Consider the following 22862-nt stretch of genomic DNA (forward strand, 5'->3'; position numbering starts at 1 on the left):
ATGAAACAAGCAGTGATGACAGCACAGTGGTAAAAAACACTGACCAGGCATGCAGTCAGAAATACATATTCATACTTGAAGTAGAAAAAGCCATCAAAGGCTTGAAATGTGGAAAGGCAGCAGGAGTAGATGATATTCGTCCAGAAATGCTGAAGTATGGTGGTATAAGAGTCTTACAGTGGCTGCACTGCATAGTTCAGAAAGCCTGGACAGAGGGACGAATTCCCGATGATTGGAGTAGAGCTCTCATAGTACCCATATATAAAAAGGGAAATAAAACTGCATGTGAGAATTACAGAGGTATTTCCCTGCTGAGTGTTCCTGCAAGATCTATGCAAGTATACTTGAGAAACGGTTGAGAAGAATTGTGGAAGAAAAGCTTGGTGAAGAACAAGCTGGATTCAGGCCAAATAGAGGCTGTCAGGATCAGATCTTCACTTTACGACAAATAGTCGAGAAAGCATAGGAATATAACAAAGATCTGTATTTAAGTTTTGTCGATCTGGCAAAGGCATATGACAAGATGCCAAGAGAGAAGCTATTCAATACGCTGCAGTTATATGGTGTCAATGGGGCATTATATCAAGCAATACTTAATCTTTATTTGAGTTGTAAGTCAGCAGTTAGAATTGAAGGAAGTACAGGAAGATGGTTTAATGTTAAATCTGGTGTGAGACAAGGATGTACATTATCTATATGGATCACATTATGAAGGAAAGTGGTATTAAACATGATATCAAAATTGGAGATGTTAATGTCAGCTCTTTGCTTTATGCGGATGATGTTATACTTCTAAATAACTCCGCTATAAGTCTGCAAGAATCTCTGACTAAATTGAATAGCTGTTGTAATAGATATGGTATGAAGGTCAGCAATAAAAAGACAAAGACAATGAAAATAGGCAGAATCATTGAAAATGTCAACTGTGTTGTGAATGGAGAACCTGTGGAACAAGTAAAACATTTCAGCTATTTAGGCACGATTTTTACTGAAGATGGTAAATTAAATATAGAAATAGACAACAGAATCAGCATAGCTGGTATCGTGGGAAGTCAATTGAATAAATTCATATGGAATAAGAGAGAAATTAGTCGGAACACTAAATTAGCTGTATACAAGACAGTGTTCAAACCAGTTTTAATTTATGGATCTGAGAGCTGGGTCAGAAGTAAAACACTTGACCAAAGACTAGAGACTGCAGATATGAGAGTCCTGAGAAAGATTATAGGCGTGAACAGATGGCATCAATGGCAGTATCATATTAAAAACGAGGATATTAAGAAAGAACTTGACAATGTCAGTATCCAGGAATGCGTTAGCAGAGCTAATCTCAGGTGGTATGGTCACTTAAACAGAATGGGCGAAGAAAGATTAGCAAAACAAGTGTTCTCTGCCAGGTTGGCAGCAAAACGATCCAGAGGAAGACCAAGATATAGGTGGATTGATACGGTACAAAGTGCTTTAGACGATAGAAATATAAGATCTGATAATGTTGGAGTCTTGACAAGTAACAGACTGATTTGGAGGAAAATTGTGGATAGGAAATTAATAATGATGTAATTTTTTTCATGTAGTACTGTCATATCCTGTACACCCCTTGAGGGTACATGGCAGGAATTTGATGATGATGATGTATATATTTTAATGTATGGAAGCACATTTAATTATAAATGATTTGTGCATTTTAAGAATTATTACTGATTTCAGTATAGCTGTTGAATATTTTCTGATATTTTAATATCATTATATAAAATACCACAAATATGGCCAAGTGGTTAGCATATCCGCTCTCCAGTGAAAAGGCTGCAGGTTCAAATCCTGCTATGGGCATGGATGTTTGTGATTGTCTGTGAAAATAGTAGTCGTGGTGGTAGGCGGTTGATGGCATTGGTGTGGATGATAATTATAGTTGCGATTCGTTGTAATTGGTGAAATGAGTGGTGGAGAAGAGCTGTAGAGTAGGAACCCTCCCTTGATGAGTCCATGGATTCCCTGGAGGTGTCATGTAATAATAATAATTGTAATGTAATATTTTGCCAGCCTGTTGGCTGAGTGGTTAGCGTATCCCCTCTCTAGACAAAAGGCTGTGGGTTCAAATCCTGCCATGGGCATGGATGTTGGTGATTGTCTTTGGAAATACTAGTGGTGGTGATCAGCGGAGATGGCATTGGTGTAATTGTGGTCAGTTAGTGGATTGAGTGGCGGTGGCAGAGTTGTGGAGCAGGTGTCCTCCCTTGATGAATCTTTGGACTCCCTGGAGGTGTCTAATAGTAATATTTTATTTAAATAATCTTTTATTGTTGATAATATCTACAAGTTGACTTTGTAAAAATCTCACATAATCAATTTATTTCTGTTCGTTTTTTTCATCTCAACAATAAAATGTTGAGATGAACTTCATCACTTGGTGTAAGACCACTGCCCTGCTTATTGATCACTTCAAGTAGCTTGAAAAAATGTTTGGCCTCTAGAGCAGGGTTTTCAGACTATGTAAAATAAATAAATTTTGAAAAATAGAAAAAGAAATAACATTCAACCACTGGACAAACATACTATATGTTTAGAAAAAAACCTATCTTAGGTGGGAACCACATTAAAAAAAAAAATACTTTAAATGATTATTAAATAAGATAAGCAGTGATAATACTGTAGTGTGAAATATTCAACAGGAATATATATTAAGCCTAGGTCCATCAGAAACTGCAAAATACTCAAAAGCAGCCAGCTAGACTATACGATATTTAACTATAAAGGCTAAAATATTTAGACATCAAGGTTTTATAGTGTCTACACTGCATAATTCATTAGGCCTGGTGAGAAGGTCCATTTCCAGATGATTAGAATAGAGTTCTCATGGTTTTCATAGAAAAAGAGAGGTGGGGGAGAGAACTGAGTGTGAGAATTACAGAGGAGTATCCCTACTAAATGATCCAGGTGAAATTTATGCAAGCATATTTGAGAACAGGCAAAGAAAAAGTGTAGAAGAGAAACAGGAGAAGAACAAGCTTGGTTCAGGCTGAATAGAGGTGTCAAGATCAGATTTTCACTTTAAGTCAAATAGTTAAGAAATCATGGTAATATAACAAAGATCTGTATTTGAGTTTTGTAGATCTGGAAAAGGCATATTACAAGGTATCAAGAGAAAAGCTGTTTAAAAAATACTACAATTATATGGTATAAATGGTACATTATATTCAGCAATACATGATCTATATTTGAGTTGCAAATTAGCAGTTAGAACTGAAGGAAGTACAGGAAGTTGCTTTGATGTTAAGTCAGATGTGAGTAAGGGTGCGTATTATCTTGACTGCTATTCATTATTTATATGAATCACATTATGATGGAAGGCAACCATAGGCTTTGATATGAGACCACAGTCAGAAAAAAGCAGTTGGAATGGATAAGATGAAACACACTCAAATTCTCTGCAGACACCACATTCTCAGTCAAGGCATTCCAGCCATTCACAACTCTGCATACAAAAAACCTGCTTCTCATTTCCCTGCTCAGACCCTTCTTATACAGCTTTCAGGGATGACCTCTGGTTCTCCCCTGATCTTCCACCGTTTTCTGTAAAACCTCTCCAACATTGATCCTGTAACAACCCCTTACCAACTTGTAGGTCTCTATCATATCATCTCTCCTCCTCCTCCTATCCACTAGACTCTGCAAATTTTGCTTCTTCTCAACCTTTCCTCATATTCAACATTCCAGAGATCAGAAACTACCTTAGACAGTCACCTCTGGACCCTTTCCAACATCTCTTCGTCCATTTGAAAAACCATGTGACCAAATCTGCACACAGTAGTGTATGTGTGGCTTAATCAAAACCTTATACACTGGAACAAGAATCTCCTTACTTCTACAAGTCAGTGTCCTCTGTATCATTTCCAGAATTCTTTGTGTTGTCCTCATAATTCTGGCAATATGTCCCCTAAATTTCAAATCCTTATCCATGATCACCCCAAGATCCCTTATTTCCTTCACCTCCAACAATACAGTAATCTCTCGATTAATGCTCCCCTGATTAGTGCGTTATTTTTTTTTGATACCCAAATTCGATTAGTGTGCCTATATACATCTTAAAATAAATGATACAGATTTTAAAAATTTTATACATTTTTATGGTTAACTATTTTAAAAAATCACTCATCAGAATAAAATAATTTAGTTACTGATTTAAAACATTTTACAAAGTTATTTTTAATGGCATACTACACTACTTCCATGTACGCTATGTATACTATGTTTCAAATTTTTATCGCCAAAATTTATGTTGTCCGCTATAGTATGCCCACAGATTCGAGACCCTTCGACATTCTGGAATGTCGAAGGGTCTGCGCATGTCACAAAATGGAGAATCCATTCCGATAATAGGTAATCAATCCGTCTTCTGGGATGAATTGTTTATTATTACACGTCAGAAAATTAACTTCTCTTTTATGAGCATTGTAGTTTTTAAAGTGGTAACTATTTTGCTTGTATGACAGTTCGGAAATTTTATCTATAAAGCACGTGATTTCGCGTGTTGGTGACCAATTCGTACATTGTCATTTCTTTCTCCCCTTCAATGATAATGTCCAAGAGTTAATTAAATCTCATTCTGAAGAATTGAGTGATTCCGACCTGTTAAATTTAGATGCACAGCAGGAAGATCCCGAAGAATATGAAGAAAATATAACCACTGATAGTCATCCAGAAGAGATTTCACAGAAACAATTTGAAAATATTTTTCGTACAATCAAAGTTTTTAAGCAGCAATGCTTAGTGGCTGACCCTGATGAAGAGAGAAGCAATAAAATTTGCAGAAGAGTAGAAGAGGCAATAGGGCCATACCATCGGTTGTATGAAAAAAAAGAAATAAAATGCCTGCCAAACTATGTTAGCTCAATTCTTTGTTAAGAAGTAGAATAATAAAATTTATATTCTGAATATGTTTTATTGTCTTTCAGCTTCATGGTTTCCTTTAACTAGACCCTGAGACATACCCTAATTCTTTTATAATAAAAATTAAGGGTCAAAAAAGAAATCTGAGGAACGAATTATACATTTTCCCATAGGTTATTATATTCGATTAATGTGCCTGTTTTAAAGAACGCATTAGGCGCACTAATCGAGGAATTGCTGTATATCCCCACTAAGCATAAATTCCACATCCCATTTTTGTTTCCCAAATTTTAAAACCTTACATTGAACTCATATCCTCATTTCCATGCACATTCACTCAATTTATTCAAGTCTTCTTGTAAGCCACAACATCTTCTCTACTCTTCATAGTTTGTCCCAACTTTGCATCATCTCCAAACAACTGAATATCCCCCATCCAAATCTTTGCCATTATCATTAACATACAAGTTAAACAGCAATGGCCCTAAAACAGACCCTGAGGTACACCACTAGTGACTTTCCTCTTCCTGGATGTTGCTCCTCTATACACAACTTGCTGATACCTATTAGATAGCCAGTCTCCGATCCAATGCACTAATATCCAACCCCATCTGCTCTAGTCCGACTATCAACTTATCATGTGGCTAGTTTGACTATTAATTTATTTATCAAAAGCCTTTGCAAAATCTAAGTATACTATTGCGTGTGTATCCCTCTCCTCTGTTCAAGGAAGTCGTCACTTTATTGTAATAAGTAAGTAGATTACTAAAACATGACCTCCTTTTAGCAAATCCATGCTGTCCATCAAAGATAATACCATTGTTGTCAACCCAATTCTGGATCTTAGTTCTCACCAACTTCTCCAACAATTTAACCACAACACCTGACACACAGATAGGCCTTTTGATGTCTGAGTTCTATCACAATAGAAGCAGCACAATCTTGCCATCCTGCCACTCCTTTGGAACTCAACCTAGTACAAGATTCATATTAAAAAAATATGTCAAGGTGGATGTCAACTCCCTGGCACATTCCTTAATTCCTGGTACAGAATACCTGGTGATATATTATCAAGTCGCACAGCCTTATTAACATCAAGTTTGCTCAATTCCCCATACATCACTTGCTCACTTACAGTCAGTCTCTCCTCCTCATCAACTGCTCTCAATCTCTCCATAATGTCACATTCACAAGAATGAAAGGAGGGAGATTTCATTTATGAACTGCTTAAGTATCCTATATCTTCTGCAGTAGTTGTCCTTATACCATTTTTTCTAATCAATGTCATCTTTCCATAATCATTCTTTTTTTGCTGCCTACGTATCCAAAGAACTCCCTAGGATTCTTTTTGGCTTCATTAGCTAACTGCTGTTCATACTTTACTTTTGCTACCCTTACAATACAAGTCCCCCTCCTTGCGTGGTCTTTGTAATCTTCATAGAATTGGTTATTACCACTTCTCTTATGCTGTCTCCATAATGCCTTTTTTTTTCTGTATTGCATGCTTAATCTCTTCATTCATCCATTTCATACATACTTTATTTATCCTTCTTATCCTTGGAATACATTTAGATATTGCTTCTAGTACATAGTTCTTGAATATCCTCCAAGCTGCATGGATCTCTTTTCCAGCTAACTCCTCATTTCACCATTTAACTTCATAATCCCAGCCTTGTAGTTCCACATATACCCTTTTCTCACAGAGGTCCTCACACTGTTGGCAGCCACTCAGGTAATAACTTCATGGTCACTCTCACCAACTGGAGGGAGATTTGACTCATTTATAATTACATCCTCTGATGAGATGATCAAATCCAAGACCTTCAATCCTCGTATGCCCTCTCTTACATACTGTCTGAGTAGTTGTTACTCAAAAACTGAAGAAACTCATTTTCTTTACTTCCAGTTGATATCTCATCATCCCAATATATTGCAATAGTTTAAATCGCCCATAATAATAATAATTACCCTTTTCTTATTTGCTCGGCTAATTTGATTATACATTTCATAGTCACTACCATCCACATTACCAGGTCTATAACAACATCCAATTAAGTATTTCATTCTATTCATCTCTATATCACACCATACTGCCTCAATAGCACTGACACTATTTCCCTCCTGCATCTTTACTTTGTATGGTGGACAGGGGACCCAATATCACCAAGTATTTTCATCACACATTTAAAAAGAGCAATGGATAAAATGAAGGAAGATGCCAAAAACAAAAAAAAAAAGAGAATGCTATCTGGTGAGAAGAACATGAAACAAAAGATACAAGTGGATGGAATTGATATAAAATATTAAGAACAAACACATATTTGGGGAGTAAAATGACATATGATTTGGACTGTAAGAAAGAAATTAAGATCTAGATTGCAAAGGGAAGAACAAATTTGAAGGCCATGGATAACATCTGGAAAAGTAAAGTGATCAGCCTGCAAACAAAACTAATAGCACTGAAAACATGCATCTGTAGCAGTGTAATAAATAAGGAATCAAGAAAAAGAATTTTAAAATTTGAAAGAAGTTGTTACCGGAAGATTCTAAGAATAGAGTGGGTACAGTACTCAAATGAAGAGCTCTATTGGAAGATACAACCAAATGAGAATCTAATGCAGAAGATTATACAATGGAAGCTGCAATTATTTGGACACATCTGCAGAATGAGTGAGGACTGGAAGATAAAGACATTCATGTTTGGTATTATGGATGGTGTAAATAGAAGAGGTAGACCAGTGGTTCCCAAACTTTTTAGATTCTCGGCACCCTTGCTGAATCCAGGTTTATCCAAGGCTCCCGATGTCAAATTCTAACAAGTACACTTTGCGAAATAGTGAATAATTTTTTTTAATTAAAAGGTTAGGTAAAAATAAATAAAACACGTATTTAAGATCCCGAAAAAAAGTAATTGAACAAATTCAACTAATTATCATTAGTGGGATGGATGAGCCTGTTAATCACCACACATTTTCTCAAATCTTCGAATCAAACTGGACACAGCCACCCTCATTTCCTTCTCCACATTGATTTTCGCGCGATACTTAGTTTTTATCACAGCAACCACCGAAAATCCAGCTTCGCACAAATAAGAAGTCGCAAATGGAATTAAAATTCTCTGAGCTTTTTCACTCAGAAGGGGATATCCATCTTTTACTGATATCCAAAGTTCAGTTAATTCCATGCTGCTAAATTTTTTTTCAACGTATTGTCGCAAGACAACTCAGTAAGATTCTCTTCTTCTGCAGCAGTAAATTCAAATGGAGCACTGAATGCTCCATCTGAAGCATTAGATGGATCTTCAATCCATGCAAATTTATCGATATTATCATTTTGAAATATTTCTCGAACCAGGTGATAAGCTGTGATAAGTGTTCTTCAAAAATGGATTTCATACCTCGAGAGAAATCAACTCCATTGGAGGTCAAAAACTGTTGCAACAAGGGGAAACATTCTTTGCCTCCGTCTTCATTCATATTTCTTTTCTATAGTTTTAGTTTTTTTATAAGAGCTGAAATTTTCTCAATTGACTTTAAAAGGTGCATGTTGCATCCCTGCAGGGAGAGATTCAGAGATTCAGATTCATCTTTTCAAAAATATCACATAACTATGCTAGTTTTACCAAAAAAATCTTCATTCACAAAATTTTCGGTATATATACTTGTGGTCTTCCTCTTTAAGAAAAATATAAATTTCCTGTCGCAGTTCAAACATACGAGACAAATCATTACCACGAGAGAGCCATTGCGAAGTGCTGCAGTACAACAAAGACTTGTGCTTGGATCCCATATACTCACATAGCTTTTTGAAAAACCTTTCCTTCAACAGCCGAGTTTTTATAAAGTTTACTACATTCACTACATATTCTAAGACCTGGTTCAATGTAGGACTCAGATATTTTGATGCGAGTGCTTCACTGAGAATAACACAATGGGTCCACAGTGCATCAGGGGCTTTGCTTCGAATAAGTGCCCGCAATCCTCCATAACAGCCGGACATAGAACGAGCACCATCAGTGCAGGCACCAGTGCACTTAGTCCACTTCAAATTATTTTCGGATATAAAAGTATCTAGGATCTCGAACAAGTCTTGAGCCTTAACACCAGCAGTGATACTTTTACAAAAGAGAAGGTCTTCTACAATGTTATTACCATCTATAAACCGAACATAGCAAATCAAGTGAGCATCATTATTATCTGTGGCCTCATCCAGCTGCAACCCAAATTCCTTCCCTTTTATTTTTTTAATTAATTGATCATTGAAGTCCTCTTCTATGTGCTGTATTCTGCAACTGATGGCGTTATTGGACAAAGGCACTTTTGAAATCAGCTTCCCAGCAGACTCACCGATCATAATGTTTACCATATCTACAGCAGCCGGTAGAATGAGTTCTTCTGCGATGGTATGAGGCTTCTTATATTTTGCAATTCTATGTGTCACCTTGTAAGATGCTAGCAAAACATTGCTTAGTATTAATGCAATGCTTTGCTAGCATCAATACTATAACTTATATAAACTTATATAACTGCTTATAAAAACTACCTTTTTGTTGATTTAACTCTTTTAACTTTCTGGTAAAGTAGTCACAAGATGTACTAACCATGCTGGGAGGATTGGTTTCTAAATGGCGTTTTAACTTACTTGGTGGCATGTACTCTGGTGCTAAAACTGTCATACACAGTACACACTGCGGCCTCCCTTCACCATTATCGACGTTGAAATAACTGTCATCATATTTTCGATATTTATGCTTCTTCACACTCTTGCCACTATTTGACGGTGTGCCCTCTTTATTTTCTTTCTCACAATGCTTATTACTGTTTAGTAAAAGCCGATCCATTTTTAAAAATACATACGAGAAAAAATACTTCAAAAACATCACTTGACTAAATCACAACAGTATTCAGGTGATACAATCTTCGAAAACTAATTCAACACTAAGACCACGCGAAACCGACAGCTATTCATATACGAACACAAAGTACCGAAAAAGTTCGAGAAACTTAATTATTGTAGAGCGCCATATAGTTACCATTTGTAGAGGCTTCTGCAAACAATTATTACTAAGTGAGTTACTGGTTTGCACTAGGTCTGCTAGATGTCGCGTCCTATCACATTGAATTGAAAATGGAAATAAAATTATGAATATTTTGTAATCGCGGCGCCCCTGCGAGGAAGCCACTGCTCCCCAGGGTGCCGCAGTGCACACTTTGGGAACCACTGAGGTAGACCATATAGAGAATGAATAGACGGCATAAAGGACTGGTGTATAATGGGTTTACAGAAACTGGAACACTGTGTACTGGACAAAGAAAGGTTGAAGGCGGCATCAGAGACCAATGGGCAGTGAGCCCATGGTTCCTGATGATGATCTATTGTAATATCTATGATTTTCTCTCCATCGTTAGTACATTTCATTACCTTTGTTTTTTTTTGTTGATTTTCATTTTGCATGTTTCATTTAGGAGTTTATTCATCTTCGCAAGTGATTCTTGTATTCATTTTCTGCTATTAAGGCTATGTCACCTGCAAATCTTATTGTATTATAAAGCCCACCATTGATCTTTATTCCACTACCGATTTTTTCATATTCAAGGCAATGTTTTCAGATGCTTTTTCTATATCAATGAATGCTATGAGTAGGGTAAGTTTATTGTAAGTGTATTTTCTGTGATTACTCAGAGTTAGTATAGCCTCTCCTGTCCCTTTATTTTTTTCTGAAGCCAAATTGGTCAGCAGGTAAATGCTCTTTTATTTTTCTTTCAATGCAGCAATAGATAATTCTAGTTAGAATTTTAAAACTGTGAGGTAATAGGCTTAACATTCGGTGATTTCTATATGCTTGTGCTTGTGCTGTTTTTGGAATTGCTAACGTAATTCTTTGCTCAAAATCTATTGGAATTGCCCCAGTTGAGTACATTTGATTGGTCATTTTATATAGTTCACATTTTGCTTCTTTGCCTGGTGCTTGTAAAATTTCTCCTGGGATTTCGTCTATTCCTGGTGCCTTAGATGATTTAAATTCTTGAAGAGCCTTATCAAATTTTCACTTTAAGGGAAGTGGCCCTTTCTCATTATCTTCTACCTGCTTCATCTCCTCTAGGAGCAGTTTATCAAATTTCACTTCTCTGTAAAGTTCTTCAGTATATTGCACTCATCTCTGTGCATCATCTTCAATTCGCACTTTTCCATCCATACTATTAATCATGCTCAGTGTCTTTATCCTTTCTCTGAATTGTTTTTGTATATCAGTATATGCCCTTTTGGTGTTACTTCTATTCCTGTTTGTATAGATTACTTTGCATGTTTCTTCAATCCATTTTTCTTTTGCTTTCTTGGCTTCTTTGTTCACCAGGTTTCTGTATTTTCTATACTCTTGGTTTTTTGCACTTTCTTCTTTATGGCATTAGCTCTAATATTTCTCCAGAGATTCATGGCTTATATTGTACTTTTTCCTTCTTTTCTGCAGCTATATTTATTTCTCTCTTTAGGGATTCCCACTTTGCATTAATTTCTTTTCCATGTGACTTCTGAGAATTTAATAATTTCTCTGTTTCTTCTCTAAAGTCTTTGCAGACATTTAGATCATTTTTTATTTTAGAATTTTATTTTACACTGCTAGGAAAAAAAGGAAACAGACACATAATGTGAGGAACAAACAGCCATGGCATCCACCTTAATAAGATATAGGACCTCCTTTCACTGAGATGGCTGCAGCAATTTCACAGGGCATACTTTCTGCAAGTGTACGATAGAAATCACTGGGAATTTTTGACCATTCTTCCTGTAGGTGAGGTCCTAGACTCTTGTGGAAAGGACATCCCTTGACCTCACCTGATGCTCCAGTTCATCCCACAGATTCAATATGGTTGAGATTAGAGCTCTGTGGAGGCCATTCAAGTGTAGTGATGTTCATGTCCACAAACCACACAGTGCAGTGTCTTGCTGAAAGAGACAGTGGTCAGGTCTTTGTAGAAGCAGGAAGCATTTCAGTGTCCAGATTGGTACCACAAACAGGCATCTGAGGCCAAACTAGGAAAAACAGGACAATACCATCACATTGCCACCTCTGAATTTCATAGTTGGGGTTACTGGTAAGAGATGTTCACTATGCGTCTGCCACACCCATCCATCTGCTCAACAGAGAATGTAGCATGATTTGTCACTCCATAACACAACTTTCCAAGTGTCCATGTCCCACTGTACATGCATCTTTGCACCAATGAAGATGACATTGCATGTTGGTTTGGGTAATGTGGGACTTGCATATTGCGGTCCTACCATGGAAATCCATGTCGTGAACCTTGGTTCTGAATGTTTTTATGCAGATTGATGTTCCAGTCGATTCCCAGACTTCTGCATTTGTGTCTGCCGATGAATGGCGGGTTTTATATATTATTCTTCGTAACACCCTACAGTCATGTTTGATACTTGTGGTGGGTTGTCCACTGCAGGTAGCACCTATAGTTGACTCCTCACACTTCCATCTCAGTATGGTATCACTGAGATGGCCCAATTTGTCAACAATTTGCCAAACAGATAGACCTGTAACATAGCATCCTATCACAGTGCCTCTTTCAAACTCCGTCACTTCCCTTCTCGCATCCATTTCACTCATCACATTCCTCCAATTATACTGGCTTGAAACAAGACTCATTAAATGGCATGATGCGCCTTGCTCATGGGGAGTCTGTTGACTTCTTTCCAAGCAGTGCATTATATTTTTTGCATGGTTTATTTATGCATGATTTTTTTTCAATCATAAATGACTTGTCATGATGACTGGGATATGGTCTGCTCTTTGGTTGTTCAAATAGTGTATTTTCTATTGTTGTGGCTTTTGTAGAATTCGATGAGTCTTTCTCCTTGGTCATTCCATTTGCCAAGTCCAAATTTACCAATAATTCTCTCCTCTTCTCCCTCTTCAATAACATTCCCATCTTCCATCAAGATCAAGATTTCTTAATTATTTACTCTCATCATATACTTTATATATTTCTTTCTCATTGTTATGGTATTTTGTTGTTGGCATGTATATCTGTATAATGACTACTAAGTCTTTTGGTTCTGCTTGAATCTTAAGAATTATTTTTTCATTATATGCCCAAATGGTTTTAATCTTATGTCCTAATTTCTTATTTACGAGGAATCCAATGCCTGCTATGCTATTTGGTGAGCCCAAGGATCATTCTATAATCTCCACTATCTGACCATCTTACTTCACTAACTCCAAGAATGTCAATGTTCAGTCATCTTATTTCCATCTTTAAGTTTTCTAGTTTTCCACATTGCTTCATGGATCCAAGTACCTATTTTGCTGGTTGACAACCTGAGAGGTCCTGTGATGATTTCATCTGCTGCCCGAGACAGCCCTCCAATTCTCAGGAGAGCTGGTTTCCCTTACTTGGTAATCCTTTAGTTCAGCTTCCATGCTATTGGTGAATTCCCTACATTTGTCTGGTCTCGAGCCTAGCTGAATTATCCTTCTTCGGCCTCACTCCAGTACTAGTAGTGCTGCTGCTCATTACCAGGGCAAGTGCTTTTATGGTCACATTATTGACTTGCCATGACATAGTACTGGCCTAGGGTTTTTGAGGTTTTAAGTTGAGCAGAGCTGCTGACTCTTGTGCCCACATACCATGATAGTGACTACTGCTGTTAGTTGATGACTGCTTATTCCTCAGAGGAACCTCTGCTTATGTTGCAGCTAACCTCCATAACTGCTATTCCACTATCTGCCACTTGTGGACATACCCAGAGGAAGTCAACTCTGCCGAGGATTAATGGTAATAGTAACAATTATGATATAGGATATCATTTATAAAATCATTACAACTATTTTGGTAGATTATGTATGTTTAAGAATGTTGATTTTTAATTGACTTACTATTTTTTTTTTCAGGTTATTTGCTGATGTTTTAAATGATATAGCAATCTTCATTGATCTTGCTTCACAGTACTATAAAAATTATTTTACATTTATTGTGTGCATATCAGGACTGAGCAAAGTGAGTGTTTTTCATTGTTTATCCATTGTATTTGCATTTATAGCATACAAAATTAATGTCATATTAGTAACGCACTGGAAACCTGTCTTGTTTTATTTGAAAATAGTTACACAAAAACCACAGTTCAATATTTATTTAACTAATACTTGTTAAAGTACAGATATTTTGGTACATGCATCGTAAACCATCTTTGGTGTGTTACAGTGGGAAATTAAAAAAACAAACAACAACAAAGGTACATGAAGAACTCTCATGAAGAACAACTTTGACCTCTAATATAATAAATTTAGTTTAATCCTTTATCCAAGTGTGAGCAAACAAAGTTTGCGCCTGAAAGTATCTTCAGGACTGGGGTACTTTGACCTCTCATGAAGTGTTTGTAGAGAGTTCCTGAAAAGATAAGTATTATTTTAAGTAATAATTGGTAAATTTGCTTTAATCTTATGTAGTACTATTTACTTTTCGTATCTTAGCATGTCTGTGCAATTTTTGTGCGTTTTCTGAGTTATTTAAATTAGTAATTTGATAGATACGATTAATAGCGTGCACATGGCGCCCAGATGGCGATCTGGGCGCCATGTGCCCAGATGGAATACAATGGCGTCCAGATCGCCATCTTTGTTCAAAAATTTTAATATAAAGGAGTTTATTCAGTGTACGGTTGTGAGATGTATACTTTGAGGAGAGCAGTTGGAGTCTGGCTAGACAATGATAGTGTGCAGAAAGTATAAGGAATGTGAGGATTTAAAGTGTGTTTTAGGTCATGAGAGTGATATCGTTGTTGAAAATCAGAATGTAGAAAATAGTGATATGAGAGGTATGAATAGTGATATTTGCGAGGTAGTACCAGATAGCTGTGAGAGCGGTGTTGAAAGTGAGAATGAAGGTAAAAATACAGGACAAATGAATGGATTAACAGATAATAAAAATGATGAGACAGATGCAATGAGTGAGATCACACGGTTGCATGGAGCGATACATAGGGTGAATCGGCAGCTGGAGTGTTGGCAAAAATGTTTACCGAGTGTACCAACTAATAAATGGCAAAAGTATGATAAGAAAAATAAGAGTATGATTGTGAGTGTAAACAAAATGAAAGAGCGAGTGTTGTACAGAGATTCTTTAGTAAGAGGTGTGATAGATGAGAGTTTAACTAAATCATACCAACCTGGTGCGAACGTTAAGGATGTATGTGAGTCTATTAGAGCGCAAAAGCAGAGGGTTAAAGAATTGATAGTAGTAGCAGGAATGAATGATTTCAAAGGAGACAAAATAGCTATGAGAGAGGATTTGAAGGAATTATTTGAGGTAGCAAAAGAGAAGAGTGAGAGAGTTAGGATGGTGAGTCTGTTTCTGCGGTATGACAGTGAAGAGTATAGAAGGAGGGCCATAATTGCTAATGACTTTATGCACGGATTATGCAGGAGGAGTGGTGTGGAATTTGTGGATGTGTGGAGTGAGTTTCAATGGGTGAAAGGGTTTATATAAGATGGGTGGTTTGCATTTGAATGGATTTGGTGTACAGAGACTTGAAAAGGTATTGTTGAATGAAGTGGAAGTAGATGTGCAGAATCAGGGAAACTAGAGTTATTAAGGGAGGGATGTAGATATGCAGTCTTTAGGGAGACAGTTGAGTGTATAAATGTGTGTGTGTAATATGCCCGAGCGAGTAGGAAGGACGACAAATCAGAATGGGATAGTTAGTATAAGGCATCAAAATAGGGATGGGACAAATGGGCTACTGCAATTCATATATACTAATGCCAGAAGTATCAGGAACTAGAAGGAAGAATTTTTGGCCTTGGTTGGCACTTCCAGGCCACAAGTTATTGGCATTAGTGAAACATGGCTGACAGAAGATGATATAGCTAGTGGGATTGAATGTGAGAGGTATAGTGTGTTCAGGAGTGACAGGAAGAATAAAATGGGGGGAGAAGTGTTATTGATGATAGCTGATGAGCTGCAGCCAAGGAGAATAGAAGTTGAACTGCAGGATAGAGAAAAGAGCACATTTGAGGCTATTTGGTGTGAGGCTCCCATAATTATTATGGGAGATTTCAACTATGGTAACATTGATCAGAAGGAGGAGAGGACACATGGGAGGAAGGAATTGGATTTTATGCAGTTATTAAGGGATAACTATCTGTGACAGCATGTAATGGACCTAGTAATTGCATCTGAGGATTTGATGGTAACAAACATGACCACATTGCCATTGTGTGAGAGTGATTGGTGAGAGTGATCATAGGGTCTTGACTTGGGAGGTGGCTAAAGGTGTGGAATTGACAATTAAGACAGGGTACATGTGGAATTATCAGGCTGGTAAGTATGACAAGCTTAGGAGTTTGATTGGTTCAGTGCCGTGGCATGTAAAACTGCTAGGGCTGGATGTTGATAGTGCATGGGAGGCAGTTAGGAAGTGTTTGCAGGAGGCAATGGCTGACGGTATACCTAGAGTCTGAATAGTAAATCACTTAGAGGTTAAATGGATGAATAACACCATTAAACTTGAGTTGCAAAAAAAGAAACAACTATGGAGGGAATTTAAGGAGAAAGGTGACCGGCAGGCACATGAACGGTATAAAGCGCAGGCCAGAAGGGTGACGAGTGTGGTAAGAAAAGCAAAAAAGGATTACGAAAGAACATTGGCCATGCAGGCTAAAGAGAATCCTAAACAGTTTTTTAGATATGTAGCAAGTAAAAGGAAAAATGTACATGGCATAATGATTTTAAAGAATGCCGATGGATGGATGAATGAATAACACCATTAAATGGATGAATAACACCATTAAGCTTAAGCTGCAAAAAAAGAAACAACTATGGAGGGAATTTAAGGAGAAAGGTGACCGGCAGGCACATGAACGGTATAAAGCGCAGGCCAGAAGGGTGACGAGTGTGGTAAGAAAAGCAAAAGCTGATTACGAAAGAACTTTAGCTATGTAGGTTAAAGAGAATCCCAAACAGTTTTTTCGATATGTTGCAAGTGAAAGAAAAAATGTATACGGCAGATTGATTTTAAAGAATGCCGATGGTAAGGAGGTAACCGAATCAGTTGATATAGTAGAATTACTGAGTGAGCATTTTGCAAGAGTATATCATCCAGGTGGTGACATTGCAGAAATGGAAGAACCAACAGCTTATATGGGAATTGTGGTGAATGAAGTGGAGGTGAATAGTCTATTACAAAACCTCAATGTCAATACATCTGTGGGATTGGAGGATTGGATGGTATACCAGCTCATGCCGTACGTGAAGCAGCTAAAGAATTGTCAGTGCCCTTGACCATTTTGTTTAATTTGAGTCTCGGGTCTGAGTTAGTCCCAAGGGGGTGGAAAGAGGAGAAAATAGTTCAACTGCATAAAGGAGGTTCCAAGACTGTTGTAAATTACCGACCGATCAGCATATCAGGAATCGTTGTCAAGGTCTTGGAGAAAATAGTCAAGAGGAAAATACAGGAATGGATTCATCAAAATGGGATACTGTATGTGGGATAGCATGGTTTTGTGAAGGATAGATCATGCCTCAGTAACTTGCTCACGTTTTATAACACGGTGACGGCTGAACTGGATAAGGGTAATGGGTTTAGTGATTCTACTGGACCTTGCTAAGGCCTTTGACAGGATACCACATGGAATTCTAATCAGTAAACTGCAGCATATGGGGATGGATATAGGGTTGGTGAATTGGATAGGAGGGTGGTTGATGGAGAGATATCAGAGAATGGTTTATTCAGATGTAGAGTCCAAAAGATGGCTTGTTACTAGTGGTCTGCCGCAGGATTCTGTTCTTGGATCACTACTGTTCAATTTGTTCATTAACGATATAGAAAAGGATCTGAGAGGAACTGTTCATTTGTTTGCTGATGATGCAAAGTTGGGTAGAGCAATAGTGAGTGCACAGGATGTCAAAATTTTACAGGATGATTTGGATAGTTCGGAGGACTGGACTAAAGAGAATGGATGTCAATTTAATGTGGCAAAATGTAAGGTTATGCATTTTGGGGTGAAAAGATCAGTAGCAGTATATCGTATTAGTGGAAGTGCACTCCAGGAGATTGACGAGGCCAGGAATTTGGGAGTGTTGGTGGATAGGGAGTTGAAGTTTAGGAGGCACATCACAAAAGTGGCTAAATCAGCTCATCAAATCACTTGGTTGCTGAAAAGTACTTCAACAAGCAGAGACAAACAGGTTATTGTTCTTCATAGTTCATCCCAACTTTTCATCACTTGCAAACAATTGAATATCCCCATCAAATTTTTGCGATATCATTAGCACAGGTTAAACAGCAATGGCTCCAAAACAGACCTCTGAGACACACCATTAGTGACTTTCCTCTTCTGGGATATTGCTTCCCCATACACAACTTGCTGATACCTATCAGATAGCCAGTTTCCGATCCAATCCGAAAATTTAATATCCAACCCCATCCACTCTAGTTTGACTATCAGCTTATCTTGCAGTAATCTATCAAAAGCCTTTGCAAAATTTAAGTATACTACTGTGTATCCCTCTCCTCTGTCCAGTGAAGCTGTCTCCATATTATAATAAGTAGATTACTAAAACATGATCTACCTTTAGCAAATCTATGCTGTCTATCAAAGATAATACCATTCTTGTCAGCCCAATTCTGGATCCTGGTTCTCACCAGCCTCTCCAACACCTTAACCACAACATCTGACACATAGATAGGTCTCTAATTTGATGCTTGAATTCTATCACCTCCTTTTTAAGTGGCACAGTCTTGTCCTCCTTCCACTCCTTTGGAACTCAACCCAGTGAAGACTCGTATTAAAAAAAAAATTCAAAAAAAAGGCAGATTCCAACTCCCTGCTGCATTCCTTCAAAATATATGGTGATATATTATCAAGTCCCACAGCCTTATTAAGATCAAGTTTGCTCAATTCCTTATATACCTCTTGCTCACTTACAGTCAGTCTTCTCATCATCAACTGCTCTCATTATTACTCATTATTACAAACTCTCCATGATGTTACCTTCACATTAATGAAAGACCTTTATGAACTTCTCGTTAAGTATCTCCTATATCTTCTACAGCAGTTGTTCTTATACCATTTTCTCAAATCAGTGTCATCCTTCCATAATCTTTTTTATTTATTTATTTATTTAATTTTTTTTTTTTTTTACTGCCTATATATCGAAATAACTCCCTAGGATTCTTTTTTGGTTTCATTAGCTAACTGCTGCTGCTCATACTTCACTTTTACTACCTTTACCAGCCAAGTCATTCTCGGTGTCTGTTCTTTGTAATCCTCATGGAATTGATTATTACCACTCCTCTTATGCTGTGTCCATAATGCATTTTCCTCTGTATTGCATGTTTAATCTTTCATTCATCCATTTTACCTATCTTATTTAACCTTCTGACTGCAAAAACATTTAGACATTGCTTCTACTAGACAGTTCTTGAATATCCCCAAAGTTTGCACTGAACTCCTCATTCCATGTTACACCTATTACTGTCTCCTGAGCTCCTCATAATCACCAGCCTTGTAGTTCCATATATACTCTTTCCTCACAGAGGTCCTCACACTGCTGGCAACCACCCATGTAATCATTTCCTGGTCACTCTTACCAACTGGAGGGTGATTTGACACCTCATTTATAATTACATCCTCTAATAAGATCAAATCAAAGACCCTCAATCCTTGTATTCCTTCTGTTACATATTGTCTGAAGTAGTTGTCCCTCAAAAACTCAAGAAACTCATTTTCTTTTCTTCCAGTGATATCTCATCATCCCAGTCTATATTGCTATAATTGAAATCACCCATAATGATCACCCTTTTCTTATTTGCTTGGCTAATTTGATTATACATTTCATTATCACCACCATCCACATTACCAAGTCTCTAACAACATCCAACTGATTATTTCATTCTATTCACCTCTGTCTCACCATACTGCTTCAAAACCACTGGCACTATTTCCCTCTTGCATCTCTACCTTCTATGGACATAACTCTTTCTCTATCATCATTAGCACCCCCCTCCTTTTCCCCTCTTTCTATCTTCAAAACACATTGTACCCTTCCATCTCTATTCCTGTCACGATGTCATCCTCATCCAACCATGTCTTGCTTATTCTAAAAATTCTTGGTTGAATAGACTCAATTAATGCAATAATTTCATTTGCCTTGTTTCTTATGCATCTAGCATCGATATACAAACATAGCAGCTCATTCCTGGATCTATAGCTATTGCTAATACCACTTATTTGATGTGACTTCCCTATTAACTTGAGACATTTCATTTTCTCCTTTTTTATCTTAGAACCTTCTTCAAATCCAACTGTTTTCCCCTTGATCACAGTTCATCCCCTCCCCTTCTTGTTTACACATGCATTCACATCCTCTTGGAGCATCAACCTTTCTCACACTGTGTTCCTCTGTCCAACCTGTTCCTTCCCATTTCCCTGCTGTCTCCCTGCCACTCACTTCATCATTCATAACCATCTCTTCAATCTTTCCTGTCTTACCTTCCCATTCTTCCTCATCTCTTCCCACTTGATCAAATTCATTCTCTGCACTCTCTTCTCTACCTCCCAGCAGCAGTTTTCACCAAAACCATTCAAATGCAGTCTATCACTCTTATACAGTTCACTTCATTCTTCAAACTCATTCCATACATTAATAAACTGCACTCCTCTTTCTCCTCACACATTTCTGCTAACATATCATTCATAATCCTTGCTCTCCACCTCATCTTATCACTGCCATACCTGGGTAATGCACTTACTACCTTTTCTATCACACTATTATCTTTTATCCATCTCATCAACTTCTTGATATCAGTATGAGATGTTCTTTTTATCCCAATCAAGTCATTTGTCCCTATTACAACTACCAACTATTTTGCTTGCTTACTTCTCATATTCAGTACCTCAATCACTCTACTCATTCTACCTCCAGGAAAACAAACCTTTGAATCCTCTCTTCTAGCATACCTCTAATAATTGAATCATCATACAGTGCCATTCATGGGTCTTTTGTTACCTCTTTTATACCAGTATTATTAAGTTTTTATCATTTTCACTCTTCCATACATATCTTGAATTCTCTTAACTTCATTCCACATCCATTTCATCTCTTGCCTCATCTTAACTAACTCAACTTTCAAATCTTGGGTCATTTTTGCTCTCATTCACTATCCCAATTTTGTTGCCAGCCATACGTGCTTGTTCACAGTCAGTGCTGCTCACCACCTTACATTTAAGTGCACACTGTTTTATAACTTCTGCTACATTTGGATCACTTTCATCCTTCTTACTGTTGATTGTTAAGTTTATCAGATCACTCATTCTCTTTTTCAAAACTATTTTACCAAATTTGGTGCTTTTAGTACAAACTTGAGACCCAAGGCATGCAATGGAAAACATCTTCACCAAGACTAAAAAAAGGTTCAAATGTCACAGTTGCAAATCGAGACAATACTTTTTTTTTTGGTTGTTCTTGATGTTTTTATCATAAGGACATAGTTCACCTTGAATTCATTAAACAAGGACAAACAGTGAACCAACATTGTCATTTAGAAGGATTAGCAAGGTTTTGTGAAACTGTTTGTAAGAAGAGACCTGAACTTAGGCTGAGCAGTTGGATCATCCATCATGACTATGCCCTTGCACATGATGCTATAGCTGTCTACAAGTTTATGGCTAAAAAATCAAGCACCAAATTAGATATTATGTTCCTCTGTATTCACCATCTAGACTTAGTCCATTGCTACTTTTGGCTGTTTCCAGAACTGAAGAATGCCTTGAAAGGATGCAGATTTTCAAACATTTCTTATTTCCATTGTCACATGGTGATAGTAATAAAGAAAGCTGTTGTGATGATTTGTACATGTGTCTGACTGTTGTGAGGATATCGAGTATCTGTTTTCACACGTTCATTCCAAGAATTTAATTGTTACATGATACATACTTGTGTTTGTATATATGTGTGTGTTGTGGCATTTCTTTTTAGATAATCATTGCTTTCTATCCTTTAAAAACAAGTGAGATTGATTTCCCAACTCTCCCTTTTATTTTTTATAAGTCTATTGTAGGAGTAGCTGGAGGTGCAACAAGAGCTGCCCTTACTCAACATCAGGCGCGAAGAAATAATATGGCTGATGTATCTGCAAAAGACCAGAGTCAAGAGACCTTAGTTAATCTTGCTGCTCTTTTATGTAGTGTACTGATCATACCAGTCATTTCAAACAATCAGATGTAAGTGATTTCAACTTATATTTTTGATGTATTTATTGTAGATTCTGTTATGAATTACAGTTGGAATCTTTCAAAACAAGAATTATCAAGCTTTGTAATATCTTTTTGACCATCAAATACTGATTTTGTTGTTTCAGGAAAGAATAGTGTAGAAAATTTAATAAGTAATTATTTATTTATTAATTCAATACCCTGTATCCTCGTATCAAGTTCACACTAGAAAAAGAATCATCAAAAGGTATTTCGTTTCTTGATGTACACATCCAGTGTAAGCAAGATAGATATCCATTTCCACTTCTATCTACCGAAAACCAACTTTTTCAGGTTGTTATTTCCATAATACATCAGCTCGCCATCCATCTCATCATCCATAAAATCTTTAGTATCCACAGCACACAAGATGGGGTGCTTAAGGGTCAAAGCTGTATAACTGAGAGGAGACCTCCACATAGCCTTTAAAGGAATGCGGAGAACCGACCAGGGCTGTTGACCTAATGTCCAATCCTCACCTTCTCGTGGTGCACCCTGTTGGGTATCTACTTGGATACTGAACGGACGAGGATGGGCTGGCAATTTGGGATTTAGCCGACCAAATTGTATTCTTATTGGTTAAACCAAAATATAGAATGATGGTACAACATGACAAAATTTCATGCCGGCTGGGGCGTTGCCCGGTTAAACAAGGCCCCCGTTGTTTTCGCCAGGGAACCAGGGCGAACAGCGAAAAGTCAGCTACTGGAAC

General features: G+C 37.3%; 1 protein-coding gene across 1 annotated transcript in view; it reads left to right on the forward strand.

Moving 5' to 3' along the window:
- The window catches only part of LOC150107796 (RUS family member 1), a 222143-nt gene that overhangs the window by 78794 nt on the left and 120487 nt on the right, over window positions 1-22862 (forward strand). The window contains exons 6-7 of the mRNA XM_090391552.1: window positions 13790-13895; window positions 21948-22120. Of these exons, the coding sequence (XP_090247678.1) occupies window positions 13790-13895; window positions 21948-22120 (279 nt within the window). The remainder of the gene's footprint in view (window positions 1-13789; window positions 13896-21947; window positions 22121-22862) is intronic.

Source organism: Typopeltis vanoorti, chromosome 4 (genome assembly GCF_054136105.1).
Source record: "Typopeltis vanoorti isolate ZY-2024b chromosome 4, IOZ_Tvanoo_1.0, whole genome shotgun sequence".
Lineage (NCBI taxonomy): Eukaryota > Metazoa > Arthropoda > Arachnida > Uropygi > Thelyphonidae > Typopeltis > Typopeltis vanoorti.